The sequence below is a fragment of the Gobius niger genome (genome assembly GCF_951799975.1).
Source record: "Gobius niger genome assembly, chromosome: 1".
NCBI lineage: Eukaryota > Metazoa > Chordata > Actinopteri > Gobiiformes > Gobiidae > Gobius > Gobius niger.
The window spans coordinates 75,374,820-75,392,254 of record NC_136852.1 but is presented as its reverse complement, the minus strand read 5'-3'; the positions used below and the strand labels follow the sequence as shown (position 1 = coordinate 75,392,254).

At 43.1% G+C, this 17,435-nt stretch overlaps 1 protein-coding gene across 1 annotated transcript in view; it reads right to left on the bottom strand.

The window, feature by feature from the left end:
- Nucleotides 1–17,435, bottom strand: part of wdfy3 (WD repeat and FYVE domain containing 3) — a 146,044-nt gene that overhangs the window by 46,394 nt on the left and 82,215 nt on the right. The window contains 8 exon segments of the mRNA XM_079563969.1: nucleotides 2,250–2,504; nucleotides 4,927–5,004; nucleotides 9,027–9,184; nucleotides 9,268–9,450; nucleotides 9,534–9,643; nucleotides 12,813–13,042; nucleotides 13,110–13,270; nucleotides 15,663–15,762. Of these exon segments, the coding sequence (XP_079420095.1) occupies nucleotides 2,250–2,504; nucleotides 4,927–5,004; nucleotides 9,027–9,184; nucleotides 9,268–9,450; nucleotides 9,534–9,643; nucleotides 12,813–13,042; nucleotides 13,110–13,270; nucleotides 15,663–15,762 (1,275 nt within the window).

The window sequence follows — 17,435 nt, the reverse complement described above, 5'->3', positions numbered from 1 at the left end:
CTCAGCTGGAGCAGAGGGGGGGCAATAGTAACATTTAGGCTCAGCCGCTGAACTTTTGGATAAACTGTGCAATAAATGGTAACAACTGTCATTCACTTGTACTTGAGTAATACACAAGAAAAGCAGCTTTCTGATAAATATTATGGTACATGATGGGTAATATTCTGTAACTCTGAGGATTCACATTTTTACTGTTTACTGTTATTAGCCTGGATTTTAAACAATGGTTGGCTCTGCTTTGTGGCAGTAGTTTCTCACTGGAGTGAGCAGTGACTGGAAAAGACACAGCCAGGATAAAATACTGATCCTGTCCACGCCTGACGTTATAGCTTTGTTACTTTTATCATTTTTTTAATACTGCTGTGAAGGTGAACCTCCGGAGAGGCGCCTTTAACCTACTCTGACACGGAGACGATAGAACTGCAGGTTTTATTTTACTAACTTCACGTTGTTCAACACACGACGCGATCGTGATAAAACAAACACTCATTTTTTGTTTGGGTTCAGTTCGCTGTGAGTTTTCTCGTGTAATCCGTGCGTGATCTGGAGAGGCCTGAAGCTGCTCGGGTTGTTGGGGAGCGGCTCGGACAGACAGGTAGAAGCTTCTGTTTCAGTCGGATGTTCTGAGAGCGTCCGTAAACATAACTCTGCAGCGCGCGGGACCTGCTACAGTCCCGTTGTTACGTTATTGCCTAAGAACATGCACAAACCGCACCGGAGTCCTCGTGATCTAATGTTGCCAATTTAAACATTTACAGTAGGAGCTAAACTTTCACTCCTCCGCTTTCCATCCTCTGGTCTTGTATACGTGTTATTATTATGAAGCAGCCCAGCAGCTCCTACAGACCAAACACAGGCAGGACCTGTCGCTGCTACAGCCGAACCACTGCCTGAATCACAGTGTGCACCGTGATTCCTCATTTACTTTTGATTTACCCAGTATTTCTTCTACTATACTTTAGGATTCTGGGGTCTCAGAGTCATGTAGGGGGGTCTCTGTGAGCAGTACCTGGGTGGACCTGTAGGGGGCTCTGTGAGCAGTACCTGGGTGGACCTGTAGGGTCTCTGTAGGGGGGTCTCTGTGAGCAGTACCTGGGTGGACCTGTAGGAGTCTCTGTGAGCAGTACCTGGGTGGACCTGTAGGAGTCTCTGTGAGCAGTACCTGGGTGGACCTGTAGGGTCTCTGTAGGGGGTCTCTGTGAGCAGTACCTGGGTGGACCTGTAGGGTCTCTGTAGGGGGTCTCTGTGAGCAGTACCTGAGTGGACCTGTAGGGTCTCTGTAGGGGGGTCTCTGTGAGCAGTACCTGGGTGGACCTGTAGGGTCTCTGTAGGGGGTCTCTGTGAGCAGTACCTGAGTGGACCTGTAGGGGTCTCTGTGAGCAGTACCTGAGTGGACCTGTAGGGGTCTCTGTGAGCAGTACCTGAGTGGACCTGTAGGGGGGTCTGTGAGCAGTACCTGACAGGACCTGTAGGGTCTCTGTAGGGGGTCTCTGTGAGCAGTACCTGAGTGGACCTGTAGGGGTCTCTGTAGGGGGTCTCTGTGAGCAGTACCTGAGTGGACCTGTAGGGTCTCTGTGAGCAGTACCTGGGTGGACCTGTAGGGGTCTCTGTGAGCAGTACCTGGGTGGACCTGTAGGGGGGTCTCTGTGAGCAGTACCTGAGTGGACCTGTAGGGTCTCTGTAGGGGGTCTCTGTGAGCAGTACCTGAGTGGACCTGTAGGGTCTCTGTAGGGGGGTCTCTGTGAGCAGTACCTGAGTGGACCTGTAGGGGGTCTCTGTGAGCAGTACCTGAGTGGACCTGTAGGGGGCTCTGTAGGGGGGTCTCTGTGAGCAGTACCTGGGTGGACCTGTAGGGGTCTCTGTGAGCAGCACCTGGGTGGACCTGTAGGGTCTCTGTAGGGGGGTCTCTGTGAGCAGTACCTGGGTGGACCTGTAGGGTCTCTGTAGGGGGGTCTCTGTGAGCAGTACCTGGGTGGACCTGTAGGGGTCTCTGTGAGCAGCACCTGGGTGGACCTGTAGGGTCTCTGTAGGGGGGTCTCTGTGAGCAGTACCTGGGTGGACCTGTAGGGTCTCTGTAGGGGGGTCTCTGTGAGCAGTACCTGGGTGGACCTGTAGGGGTCTCTGTGAGCAGCACCTGGGTGGACCTGTAGGGGGGTCTCTGTGAGCAGTACCTGAGTGGACCTGTAGGGGTCTCTGTGAGCAGTACCTGAGTGGACCTGTAGGGTCTCTGTAGGGGGTGGGTCTCGTACCTGCATGGCCCCCCGGGCGGCGCTCTCGTTGGCGGTGGGGGTGCTCTCGGCCTCCCCCGCGTACGGGTAGTGGATGTAGAACATGTCGTTGCGGACCATCTTCTTCCTCATGCGACACGGCCCCTCCGTCATCTCCAGCATGAACTTGTCCAGGTGGGAGCCGATGGGGGGCCCCCAGAGGCCGCGCTCCCGCAGCAGCTCGTACTCTTTGGACGCCCAGTCGTCCGTCACGTACTTCAGGGTGTTCTGCTGCCGCTGGAACAGACCAGAGCGTCAGGCTGAGGCGCGAGGAGAACCTCTGAGGCGCGAGGAGAACCTCTGAGGAGAACCTCTGAGGCGCGAGGAGAACCTCTGAGGAGAACCTCTGAGGCGCGAGGAGAACCTCTGAGGCGCGAGGAGAACCTCTGAGGAGAACCTCTGAGGCGCGAGGAGAACCTCTGAGGAGAACCTCTGAGGCGCGAGGAGAACCTCTGAGGCGCGAGGAGAACCTCTGAGGCGCGCGAGGAGAACCTCTGAGGTCCAGAACCAGAGCCTGTTCTGTTACACGCAACACGGAATCAGCTTCTAACATGAGCCGGGTTATTTAACCTCTAACCTCCCACCTGAACGGAGCACATTTTCTCCAGTTTGGCTTTACCCGAATCTAAAAGCTTCTTGGGGAAAAAAAGCATCAAAACAGCCACAAAAATGAGAAGAAAACAAGGATGTAAAAGTGACAAAAATTTAACAAAAATGTGACAAAAATTTAACAAAAAATGACAAAAATGTGACAAAAAATGTGACAAAAAATGACAAAAATTCAACAAAAATGTGACAAAAAATGACAAAAATTCAACAAAAATGTGACAAAAAATGACAAAAATTCAACAAAAAATGACAAAAATTCAACAAAAAATGACAAAAATTTAACAAAAATGTGACAAAAATGTGACAAAAAATGACAAAAATTCAACAAAAAATGACAAAAATTCAACAAAAAATGACAAAAACTTAACAAAAAAGTGACAAAAATTCAACAAAAAAGTGACAAAAATTTAACAAAAATGTGACAAAAATGTGACAAAAATTTAACAAAAAATGACTAAAATTCAACAAAAAATCAAAAAAAAAGTGACAAAAATTTAACAAAAATGTGACAAAAATGTGACAAAAAATGTGACAAAAATTCAACAAAAAATGACTAAAATTCAACAAAAAATGACAAAAAATCAACAAAAAATGACAAAAATTCAACAAAAAATGACAAAAATTCAACAAAAAAGTGACAAAAATTCAACAAAAATGTGAGGCGCGAGGAGAACCTCTGAGGTCCAGAACCAAAGCATGTTCTACTACACGCAACACGGAATCAGATTCTAACATGAGCCGGGTTATTTAACCTCTTCACTCCCACCTGAACGGAGCACATTTTCTCCAGTTTGGCTTTACCCGAATCTAAAAGCTTCTTGGGGAAAAAAGCACCAAAATAGACACAAAAAATGAGAAGAAAACAAGGATGTAAACGCGACAAAAATGTGACAAAAATGTGACAAAAATGTGACAAAAATGTGACAAAAATGTGACAAAAAATGACAAAAATTCAACAAAAATTCAACAAAAAATGTGACAAAAATTCAACAAAAATGTGACAAAAATTCAACAAAAAATGACAAAAAATCAACAAAAATGTGACAAAAATTCAACAAAAATGTGACAAAAATTCAACAAAAATGTGAAAAAAATCAACAAAAATGTGACAAAAATGTGACAAAAATTCAACTAAAATGTGACCAAAAAATGACAAAAATGTGACAAAAATTCAACAAAATGTGACAAAAAATCAACAAAAAATCAACAAAAATTCAACAAAAATTCTACAAAAATTCTACAAAAATGTGACAAAAATTCAACAAAAATTCAACAAAAATTCAACAAAAATGTGAAAAAAATTCAACAAAAATGTGAAAAAAATCAACAAAAATGTGACAAAAATTCAACAAAAATGTGACAAAAATTCAACAAAAATGTGACAAAAATTCAACAAAAATGTGACAAAAATTCAACAAAAATGTGACAAAAATTCAACAAAAATGTGACAAAAATTCAACAAAAATGTGACAAAAATTCAACAAAAATTCAACAAAAATTCAACAAAAATGTGAAAAAAATTCAACAATAAAATGACAAAAATTCAACAAAAATGTGACAAAAATTCAACAAAAAAATGACAAAAATGTGACAAAAATTCAACAAAAATGTGACAAAAATTCAACAAAAATTCAACAAAAATTCAACAAAAATGTGACAAAAATTCAACAATAAAATGACAAAAATTCAACAAAAATGTGACAAAAATTCAACAAAAAAATGACAAAAATGTGACAAAAATTCAACAAAAAAATGACAAAAAAATGACAAAAATGTGACAAAAATTCAACAAAAAAAAAACATACAAACATACAAAAAGGTGACACAACACAACAGCAACGCGAGGAAAAAGATCAGTTTTGTGGGTCTTAGCTTTCAAATGAGGTGTTCCACAGGCTTATATAAAAGCCAAAGAGGACAGAATGGTTCAGGCGGGGGGTCAGAGGTTAAGGCTGCGTTGGGCACACACGTGTAAACCTCAGTGATCTGGTAAATAACGCGGCGACTCTGAATAATAATAAACCCGGTAGTGACGAGGATCAGGTGGTACCTCCTGGTGCTCCTTGTACTGCATGGCCACGAGGTCCCGAACCACCGCGATGTGAGTGAACATCCACTGGAAGGTCTCCTGAGACACAGACAAAAGAGGAAACCACCAAGCGTCATTGTCCGTCACAGAAAAACCCACAAAGAAACGACATTACGCACAGGCATTAGATCCACAACACGGGGAGTGGACTTTCATTTCAGTCTGATCTGACCTCATGGGGAACGATTATTTGTTGCCTTAAAAAAAACTAAATCTTTTATTCATTACTTTTGGTATAAAAAAACAACTATGCACAACATTTTCTTTGGACAATAAAATATATATAATTTACACTCATGTTTCTAAACTAAATCTCTGCTAAGGGAGACCTGCCCCCTGCTGGCCAGCCCTCACACATGTCCAACGGAGCCGCGCAGCCTGATGACATCATCACACAGCGACAATGTTTATATGTTGGACCAAAGCCTGAGCCTTTAGCGTGAAATATGAAGAGAACAGAAACAATCATCACAGCAGCATGAAGTAATAATGAAATAATAATTAAATAAGTAAGGATTAAACACCTCGTAGCCTTAGTGCATTAGTCGGTTCTAACGCCCGACACAGTGTTGTTCCTCCTGCATTCTAACGTCTAACGCGGCTCCTCGTTGTTTAATCCGCTTATACCAGGGTCCCACAAACCTAACATTTATAATAAATGTGTTTTTCATTGACTAAAGTCACTAAATCTGCCAGACTACGGGACTATTTTGTGTGGGTTATTAGCCGGTCACTGAAGGCTGGTCTCAGAGCGAGTCATTCTCCGCAGCTATTACGAGGATCTCAGTCAGGCTCAACGACACAACATCAGCACAGAATCACAACACAACAGGACTAACCCGGAAACACTTTTCCCTGGAAGGAAACACCGATATGCGGCACTCGTGGGCGGTCATCAGTGTTGGGAAAGTTCATTTTCTACATGAACTAGCGAGGCCCGGCCTTCGGCCGGGCCTCGCTAGTCTCCACATTTGATATTCTGAGATTATGAGTGATTACAAAGAAATGTCCAACCCGTCACACAGTGCAGCTGTAGACCAGTGGTTCCCAACCCATGCCAAAAACTATGGCCACTACAAATGAGTAAAAGAATGAATGCAAAAAAAAAAGTCAAACAAACTGCAATTGGAGTGTTTGATGCACCCGTACTCCTTTCTTATAAACTACAACGACAATATTTTCGCTAAACTCAGGGAATAGAATTCAAGAGACAGTGGAACAATTATGGAATAATTTATAACCTTACAATAAAATTGGCAATGCTTTCCAAGCTGCTTTAGAATGAAATGTACCTCTGGGCTCAATACGTGAAAGCAAAATAGAAAACAAAAGGTACAGCAGCAAAGTAAAAAAAAAGATAAAAAGAAAAAAAACTACGCAGTGCAGGCCATGCGCTCGTTAAGTTGTAGTGTCATTGTCGCTTTTACGCACACGGAGGATAAATCAGTCGGAGCAGCGCGTGTGATTAGAGGCTCGTGTTTGAGCAGGTTTTGGGCACGCACGCACACGCACACACATACGCACACGCACACGCACACATGGCCCTGTTTGTACGCGCGCACACACACACATGGCCCTGTTTGGATGCGCACGCGCACACATACATACACACACACACGCACACACACATCGCCCTGTTTGTACGCGCGCACACACACGGCAGTCAGATCTCGTGCACTCGCGTTTGTGTGACGGCGGGTTGTCCTCGGACAGCAGCACCGCGGTCCATATGGACCCGTGGCCAATGCCCGCGAGCGGTGGGACTCGTCACGTGGGGGCCGGCCGCGGATGTAATAACACCAACCACGCACACACTCAGTACTGTCGCCAGGCTTCCTGGTGTTCCCAAACGGTCTCCCATCCCAGTCCTAACCAGGCCTTTCCCTGCTTAGCATCGGAGGAACGGTCTCCCATCCCAGTTCTAACCAGGCACTTTCCTGCTTAGCTTCAAAGTCGGTATGGGAAATAAACATGGCGGCGCCCAGGCGGCGGCCATTGAGATAGCGTTTTCTATAATAGATTATTATTTTTTTTTTAATTTATTATTCTTTAAGTTTAATTGGAAAATTCTTAGTGGAAAATGAGTCTACAAATATTGAATTGCATTTGTGTTAATTTGGTAAACTAATCATGTGAATAAGATTGTTTTAGGAGCTCATTTGTAGCAAAAAAAACTCCACATTGTGGCTTTATGCAAATGAGTGGCACCGCGGAGCAGAGGGAAAGGGAAACTCGCTTCGTAGCCTCACACTGTGGCTGCTGCGGCACCGTGCGGACCCGCTGGTGACCGGTGTGCAGGGCCTGTGCCAGGGCGTGTGCCAGGGCCATAAACAGCAGAGTCACCGCCACAGACCTGGACACAGTCGGGCCGTGGGCGCGGAGGCGGAGCTGAGCTAGCGCGAGCTACACCGTGGACCCGTCAGAGTTTAGAACCGCTGGTATACTCTGACGGCGCGGCGAGGTTTTATATTCACTGATATAAGAAATCTGACACCATAATGAACGAACGTAAATAGAACGGGAAATGCCGTTCACAGACACCAGAATGAACGCGCTCATGGTTTCGTTCATCAGGCAGTAACACGTTCGCCCAAAATATGAACGCGTTCATGAACTTTCGTTCAATGAACGCGTTCAGGTACATCACTGGGCAGGAATTATTTCACTTTTACGCTGTTTAACCTGAAGCTAGCTAGCTCAACCAGCTCAACTGTTTATGGAAACAGCTGCGGTGGAGTCGCTCACACCTGGGCCCCCCCAACTGAAACTTTTATGTTTGACTTTACTAATCCAGACAAATATGCTTCACCTCTGAACTCCCGCCTGAACCGAGAGGATCTTTTTCCTCACGTCATCACATTTTATTTCCATCACTTTTTTGTTGGGTATTCAACTCATTTTTGTAGCTTTGTCGTCATTTTGTTATTTTTTTGTCACATTTTTGTCACTTTTTTGTCATTTTTTGTCATTTTTTGGTAATTTTTTTGTCATTTTTTGTCACATTTTTTGTCACTTTTTTGTCATTTTTTTGTCACATTTTTTTGTCACTTTTTTGTCCTTTTTTTGTCCTTTTTTTGTCCTTTTTTTGTCATTTTTTGTCACTTTTTTGTCATTTTTTGTCATTTTTTTTGTCATTTTTTGTCACTTTTTTGACATTTTTTTGTCATTTTTTTTGTCATTTTTTGTCACTTTTTTGTCATTTTTTGTCACATTTTTTGTCACATTTTTTGTCACTTTTTTGTCACATTTTTTGTCATTTTTTGTCACTTTTTGGTCATTTTTTGTCATTTTTTTGTCACATTTTTGTCATTTTTTGGTCACTTTTTTCACATTTTTTGTTATTTTTTTGTCACATTTTTGTCACTTTTTTGTCATTTTTTGTCATTTTTTGGTAATTTTTTTGTCATTTTTTGTCACATTTTTTGTCACTTTTTTGTCATTTTTTGTCATTTTTTTGTCACATTTTTTTGTCACTTTTTTGTCCTTTTTTTGTCCTTTTTTTGTCCTTTTTTTGTCATTTTTTGTCACTTTTTTGTCATTTTTTGTCATTTTTTTTGTCATTTTTTGTCACTTTTTTGACATTTTTTTGTCATTTTTTTTGTCATTTTTTGTCACTTTTTTGTCATTTTTTGTCACATTTTTTGTCACTTTTTTGTCACATTTTTTGTCATTTTTTGTCACTTTTTGGTCATTTTTTGTCATTTTTTGGTCACATTTTTGTCATTTTTTGGTCACTTTTTTCACATTTTTTGTCATTTTTTTGTCATTTTTTGTCATTTTTTGGTCAATTTTTAGTCACTGTTTGTCATTTCCATCATTGTCCCAGTTTTGTTGCTATTTCCACACCTTTTTTCCAGAAGCTTTTGGATTGGGGTAAAGCCAAACTGGAGAAAACGTGCTCGGTTCAGGTGGGAGTTAAGGGGTTAATAAATGCAGGATCATTTTATGAACGCCTGAAAATGATGAATAGCCTTAACCGTTTCCAACAGAAATGTAAAGCTCATATGTTATTAACAGTAGCTAACCGAGCTGCTCACTCTCCTCATACGTGTGCGTGTTACCTGCGCAGACATGTTGTTCTTGTTCAGGCTGTTCTCCTTCTTGTGGCGCCGCACCCCGGTCAGCTTGGACAGGCCGAAGCCGCTGCTGACCCGGGACAGCTTGGACTGGACCACCGGGACCACCACCTCCCCCCGGCTGATGCACTTCTTCTCATGAGCTGCAGCAGAGAAACAAAAGCCTCCAGTGAAACACGTTAAACAAAGAGGAGGAGGGGGTGAGGGGGTGAGGGGCGTGCCGTACCCAGGTGGTTCTGCCAGCTCTTCAGGGCGGGCTCCTCCAGGGCGGGCCGGGCCGTGCTGATGTCCACGTGGCCCCGGTCGTTACAGGGCAGGGACACTTTGAAGATGTCCTCCAGCATCTGCCTCTTGCTGTGCATCAGCTCGGTCCACACGCGGTTCACGGCCTTGAGGAGCAGCTGTCGGCCTGCGGGGGGGGGGGGGCACAGGGGGGGGCACAGTGAGGCTCCGTGTGGGGGTGAGTGTGGGGAGTGTGGGGGTGAGTCTCACCCTCGCTGGCGTCGTGGCTCGGCGAACAGTCCGCCTCGTTCTCCGTGGACATGTTGATGTGCCACGTGGTCATCCTGGCCTCGGCCTCCAGCCCGAAGCCCTCCACGCTGCTGCGGACACACACATTTAAAGAGGAACTAAACGGGCGTGGCAGAGCCGTTCCCCACCCACAAACTAAAGTCAGAAAGTGCTGAGAAAGGGGTGGTCTCGGAGGCTTTGGGGGAGGCGAGGGGGGGGGGGGGGGGGAGTGTGTGGGCGATCTCAGACCAAGCCCGTCGATCTGACAGGACTGACGGACGGATGTTACCGGTGTCACCACTGTGCGCGAAAAATGAGAAGAAAACAAGGATGTAAAAGTGACAAAAATGTGACAAAAATGTGACAAAAATTCTACAAAAATGTGACAAAAATGTGACAAAAATTCACCAAAAATTCAACAAAAATGCAACAAAAATTCTACAAAAATGCAACAAAAAAGTGACAAAAATTCTACAAAAATGTGACAAAAATGCAACAAAAATGTGACAAAAATTCACCAAAAATTCAACAAAAATTCTACAAAAATTCTACAAAAATGCAACAAAAAAGTGACAAAAATTCTACAAAAATGTGACAAAAATGCAACAAAAATGTGACAAAAATTCACCAAAAATTCAACAAAAATTCAACAAAAATTCTACAAAAATGCAACAAAAAAGTGACAAAAATTCTACAAAAATGTGACAAAAATGCAACAAAAATGTGACAAAAATTCACCAAAAATTCAACAAAAATTCTACAAAAATGCAACAAAAAAGTGACAAAAATTCTACAAAAATGTGACAAAAATGCAACAAAAATGTGACAAAAATTCACCAAAAATTCAACAAAAATTCAACAAAAATTCTACAAAAATGCAACAAAAATGTGACAAAAATTCAACAAAAATGTGACAAAAATGTGACAAAAATTCAACAAAAATTCAACAAAAATGTGACAAAAATGTGACAAAAATTCAACAAAAATGTGACAAAACAGAACTGATGACGTTTTGTGGACGCCGTGGACACACTCTCCTCCAACCGCAAATCAAATGCAGTTGCTGCGTGAAACCAGTAGAGGCGCTAACCCTGCGGTTTTAGACACAAAAGTGAGATTTTGACCAAGTTTGCACCAAATGTCAACATATTGACTGGGACATGTAGCTAACTCTATTCAACCACCATTTACACCGTTTAACAGCAAAGAAAAGTGGATTTGGTGTTTAGTTACTCTTTAAAGTCACAATGAGGAGTTCTTTTAACCAGGGTTGTTGTTGCTCCAAAGAGTCGACATTATTTAACTTCAGAAATGATGAACAATGACTCGACAAAGGTTTATTATTTCTCCATCTCTTGCTCTTTAACTATAACTTGAGTGGTTTTGGTGAGTAACAGGATCTCCATGGTAATGCTCAGGGGCGGGGCTTCACACTTGAACAAAGCCAGCTGTTTTGTGTCTCATCTCACAACAACAACAACAACAACACACTTCAGGACATAAAGTGAAGGAAAGCGTCTGAAATGGTTCTGTGGGCGACGGTCTTCGTTCTGTTTATGGTCCGTCGTTCCCGAGTGTAAACCACTCGGGAGAGATCGGACTCCGGGATCGAGCCGGTTTCAGTGGGATCAACGTCACGGGTTTTTGTTTGTTTGTTTGTATACTTTATTGTCCCCGTAGGGAAATGTGTCCTCTGCTTTTAACCCATCCTTCGATGCCACTGGGGCGACCCGTAAGGAGCAGTGGTCCACGGCCGTGCCGCGCCCGGGGACCCATCTCCATGATGTGGAGCCAGGCTGATGGTCAGAATCACCTGGCTGGAGGATTCACCTATTGCACATGTTTTTAGTGGTAGGGGAAACCGGAGTACCCGGAGGAAACCTACGCAGACACGGGGAGAACATGCAAACTCCACACAGAAGTGGGTGTAATGCTTTCAAATACACGAGGCTAAAGTTATTTGTGTTTTGGTCCATGGGCAGATATTACTTTATACTCAGAACAATAATTATAACACTACACATTTATATCACACTGTCACTGAGAAACAACTGCAGACGTTTACACAAAACACTAGACCAGGCCTATTCAATAGGCGGCCTGCGGGCCAGCTCTGGTATTCACGCCGGAATCGCGCTGCATTGCGTAGCAGTGTGCCAGATGACCACATGTTTCCCTGTCGTCTTCATCGTTACAAAGGGCTTGACCTGCAACTGTCAGGTCAGAAACACCAGCTCAGTTGTGGATGTTTGAAAAGTGGACGATGTGAGTTTTGGATCAGTGTCCTGCACCTGCAGCGCGTGTTTAACCGGTCAGAGCTAAACCTGCTCTCTGGGCTCTAACTTCACTAAAGAACATCTGAATCATGAATCTGACCTTCCTCCCCCGACTTCATTCGATGCGTCTTTGTGTGAAAAGTACAAGCGCAGAGATGCTCTTTGTGAAGTGAACAGGCAAAAGAGAGGCTGAATATGTGGAGGAGCTTCTTTCACTTTGATCATAAAGCTGGAGGTCTGGACAGAACAGCGGCTCAGGGGTTTGGTCAGTGTGTGTCCCTCAGCTAGAGTTACTCATGTTGTTTGAGATGTTCTGGTCTCACATGTTATTCTCTCTTATTCTGTATCAGGCCTTTGGTCTGGTTTATGTGATTTAGTCCTGCCTTAGCCCTGATAGATCATGCTTTGCCCTGGTTTAATCCTGGTTTAGTTCTGAGTAGTTCTAGTTTATTATTAGGTTCTTTATTATCCTGCTATCTTGCTGATTATCCTGTTATTGCAATGTTTCTAAAGCCTAAAATGCTAGAATATAAAACAACTATTGAGTTTAGGCCCAATTCTATTCTATTCAAGCATTGATGATGATGAAAATATCATTTATTTATCCCAAAAACATTAATACGTTTGGTGGCGGTGGTCGGCTCACCGACTGACCGGCCCAGTGGCCAATGACCTCCCACACATCTGGCCCAGTGACAAAAGTAATTGAAGAGCCCTGCATTAGACTGTTACATTAAAGTCTGATTCTCTTTCCTAAAAGAATCCAACTCTATCTGAAAACATCAAATGGGGAAGAAATGTTCTGAATCGTCAGTGAAGGTGGAAGTCGGGAAAGGAAGTCTTTATGAATCAGCTTCCCCATTATTGATCCCTTTGCAGGATGAGGATGAAGCTCCTCAAAGGTAAAGGAACAAGAACTAAAAGGAGGAGCCAGGAGCGATAATGTAATCTGGTGTCGTGGTCTCCCGTGAAGGCCGGCTCTTACCTCCCCGAGTGCAGGCAGATGAAGCAGTGCGCCAGGCAGGCCACAAACTCCTGGTCGTGGTTCCCCGGGCCCAGCACCAGGTTGCGGTTGACGGTGAGGACCCGGAGCGCGTCCAGCAGCGCCACCTGCTGGGCCACGGTCTTGTGAGGGCGGCTCAGCTGGTACAGCACGGTGCGGTTCAGGCAGTGGTACACGGAGTCCAGCGCCAGGCCCTGCGAGCGCCGCTTGGACTGCGAGACAGTTCAGGGTCAGAAGCTTCTACACTGACGTCTGAGGCGGGACGGAGGTTCTTCTCACCTGCGCGATGAGCTGCACGATGAAGTCCACCACCAGCTTGGAGTCCTTGTTGAACATGCCCTGCCACAGCTTGTCCACCACGCGCTGGCTGAAGTAGAAGACGTTGTGGACCAGAGTCTGGTAGTTTCCTCCAGAGCCGAGGGGCAGGGAGGCGTCTTCACCTGAGGAGCAGAGGGAGGTCAGAGGTCACAGGTCACAAAGCATCTCCACAGACCGGAGTGTAACGTCAGAGGAACTGAGACCGACGAGGACAAAGTACAAGTGCTCACGGACACAGACTCAGACAGGACACGCTTTTCAGTCACGTGACTTTTGTTGTTATGGCGGCCATTTTGAATTATGCAGAACTACAACATGTAACAACAGGATTAAAATGAAAGACAACTGACCCACAATGACATGTTCTTTGCTCATGAAGAAAACAGTAAAAACACGGCCCCAGAGACGCAAGTTTATGTGATGAAACCAGTGAGTCAGTGTTGAAGATGTTCGCATGCTACTGGTTACAGTGATGTACCTGAACACGTTCATTGAACGAAAGTTCATGAACGCGTTCATATTTTGGGCGAACGTGAACTGAACGCACAGTGTTACTGCCTGATGAACGAAACCATGAACGCGTTCATTCTGGTGTCTGTGAACGACATTTCCCGTTCTTTTTCCGTTCGTTCATTATGGTGCCAGATTCTTATATCTGTGAATGTAAAACCTCGCCGCGCCGTCAGAGTTTACCAGCGGTTCTAAACTCTGGCGGGTCCACGGTGTAGCTCCGCCCCCGCGCCCACGGCCCGACTGTGTCCAGCTCTGTGGCGGTGAACTCTGCTGTTTATGGCCCTGGCACAGGCCCTGCACACCGGTAACCAGCGGGTCCGCACGGTGCCGCAGCAGCCACAGTGTGAGGTTACGAAGCGAGTTTCCCTTTCCCTCTGCTCCGCGGTGCCGCTCATTTACATAAAGCAACAATGTGGATTTTTTTAACAACAAACTAGCTCCTAAAACAATCTGATTCACATGATTAATTTACCAAATGCAATTGAATATTTTTAGCTTCATTTTACACTAAGAATTTACCAATTAAACATTAAAAAAAAAAAAAAAAAAAAAAATATGATTAGCAAAGATTTCCAAAATCCACTCCTAAAACAGTGACAGGCTGACATGAAAGAGCTTTAACACTAAGTGAGGCCATGATATTTTTGACTCGTGGCTGAAGTTAACTTTCTCCAGCTCTACCAAGGTTGGCAAAAATACATCTCAAAATACTTCAGATTGTTGCTTTAAGATATCGAATATAAAAATATTTCCCTGAGAGGGGAAATAAACTTCTCACCTTTTTCACCCCTGACCCGTTTTCATGCCTGAATAACAGCTCGCAGCAAAAAAAAGAACTATGAACTAGTTCATTTTTGGAACAATGAACAAACTATTTACTATAAACAATTATGAACTATGAACGAACTTGTTCATTTTGAAATTTGTGAACTGAACTTTGAACTAGTTCATGTAGAAAATGAACTTTCCCAACACTGACCGGTTAGCATTTAGCTTCAACATTAGCATTTAGCTTCCACAGCTCAGCTCTGACCTCTCCAAGAGAAAGCCCTGAACCACAAACATCTGGCCTTGGATACAACATGTGACAGAGGTCAGAGGTCAGAGCTGTTACTGCAGTATTTCCTCAGTGTCATAGATGTGAGACACATGTGTTTATCGTGTTGAAGCCATTGACAGTTGCTAACCGGTAGCATGCTAACGTCTTGAGCAGCTTAAACACGGACTCAGACTCTGTCGACATGACAAGCTGTAAAAATCACAGAGAAAGGTTTTCTTTTTTCCTCTTTGATGTGTTCATGTAGTCTTCAGAGTGGAGCAGATCTGTAGTAAATCCTGCTGTAGCTCCACAGACACAGAGCTGCTGTTTCTTCACATAAACGTTTGTCTCTGAGGCCGAGTTTGCATAATGCTACTTCGGTATTCAAAATGGCCGCCATAACTTCTTTTTTTTGTACTTTTTTGTACTTTTTTTTCAAATGACAATGTATCTTAATCAAAAAAGGCAATACAAATGACTGCTGTGCATGAAAATCTAAGCAGCATCAACAAATAAAAAAAATAAAAAAATATTTGTTACAAAATCTTCAGGGCATTAGCTCATATATACAGATAATTTTTCACATAGTTTTAAGGCACTTTTACAGAGACTTATACCAGGACATCAGTTCATTTTGAAAAGGAACAAAATTGGGATTTACACTCTACATCTATGTAAATAAAATGTACTCAGAATTATCAAATTATTATACATATCTTCTATCTTTTTGTCTTTCGTAAATACTCCACATTTGACACAATTATAATCCAACATGGGCACATTGTACCTTAAACCAATCGTATAAATCAACCCAAACATTTCTTCACATTGTTCTTGAGATTCGACATCAATTTGACAACATTTACAAAAAATGTGGCCGCTGGGACCATGATGTCACTGTAAACACATGTACGTCTGTGAGGTCCGTTGTGTTGGTGGAAAGTGTTCAGTGATGGACTCACCCAGCAGGACGTCGGCGGCCAGCAGGTGCTCCATGACCCCGTCCAGGATGTTGGACTGGAACTCCTTCTGCTGCGTGCGGGTGGAGCGCTCCGGAGACGCCTACCACACAAACCACACAAACCACACAAACCACACAAACCACACAAACCACACAAACCACACAAACCACACAAACCCACAGTTACAGATCACGGACACAAAGCTCCCTTTTCTGTCTGAAATACTGGAGAAACTGGCCTACGTGCAAATCCAAAACGACCCGGAAGCTAAAAGCCTTTTGGAAAGATTTCAGTCTGGTTTTAAAATGTGTCGCAGCACTGAAACCGCACTTTTAAGAGTCTTTAATGATCTTATTTTATCCGTTGATTCTGGTTTTTCCACTGTTTAAAGTTTGATGAATCTAAAACCGAGGTTGTAATGTTTGGACATGCTTTTGATCCTTCTCTTTTAGGCCCTCTGAGTCACCACTGTCACCGAGCAGTCAGAAATCTGGGTGTGAGTTGGGCCTTCTGAGCAAAGTAAAGCCTTACCTGCCACACGCTGACCTAGAGCGTGTAGTCCAGGCCCTGATCTCGTGCCGGTTGCTCCAAAACGCCGCTGCAGGATTACTCACTGGCTCACGGAGATATGAGCATTTTACTCCTGTTCTGGTGTCTTTGCACTGGCTCCCAGTGAGCTATGGATCCAGTTTAAGATCCTACTGATGGTTTTTAAAGGAATAGGCCACCGTTTTTACATACTAAAATATGTTCTTACCTCACTTTAGCCGAGTTAATATATCCCCGTCTGGTCTTTGTCCGTGCGCTCACACATACGCAGCCTCTCCCACATGTCACATAGCTCCAAAAAAGCTCACGATAGAAGCTACCAAGCTCTTCCACGTGTTCCCTATTTAAATAAAGTTACGTGAAGTGTTTTCATGTGAAGTATATTTACACAGAAATGTAGCATGTCGATTTTATAAGCAAATAAAAAGGGGGACTATATTGTGAGGCGTAATGATACGAGGAGTAAAACGTCCGCGCAGTAACTCCTAAAGGTTATTGACGGAAGTGAGCGGGGGAAGTCTTTAGGAGTTACTGCGCGGACGCTGTGCTCCTGTATCATTACGCCTCACAATATAGTTCCCCTTTTTATTTGCTTATAAAATCGACATGTTACATTTCTGTGTAAATAAACTTCACATGAAAACACTTCACGTAACTTTATTTAAATAGGGAACACGTGGAAGAGCTTGGTAGCTTCTATCGTGAGCTTTTTCGGAGCTATGTGACATGTGGGAGAGGCTGCGTATGTGTGAGCGCACGGACAAAGACCAGACGGGGATATATTAACTCGGCTAAAGTGAGGTAAGAACATATTTTAGTATGTAAAAACGGTGGCCTGTTCCTTTAAGTGTTTAAATGCGATGGTCCCGTTTTTCCTGTCAGAGCTTCTGTCTGTTTATTTGTTGTGTCACCTTTTTTTATTTTTTTTTTATTTATTTTTTTGTCACATTTTTGTTGAATTTTTGTCACATTTTTGTTGAATTTTTGTCATTTTTTTGTTGAATTTTTGTCATTTTTTGTTGAATTTTTGTCATTTTTTGTTGAATTTTTGTCACATTTTTGTTGAATTTTTGTCATTTTTTTGTTGAATTTTTGTCATTTTTTGTTGAATTTTTGTCATTTTTTGTTGAATTTTTGTCACATTTTTGTTGAATTTTTGTTATTTTTTGTTGATTTTTTGTTATTTTTTTGTCACATTTTTGTCATTTTTTTGTTGAATTTTTG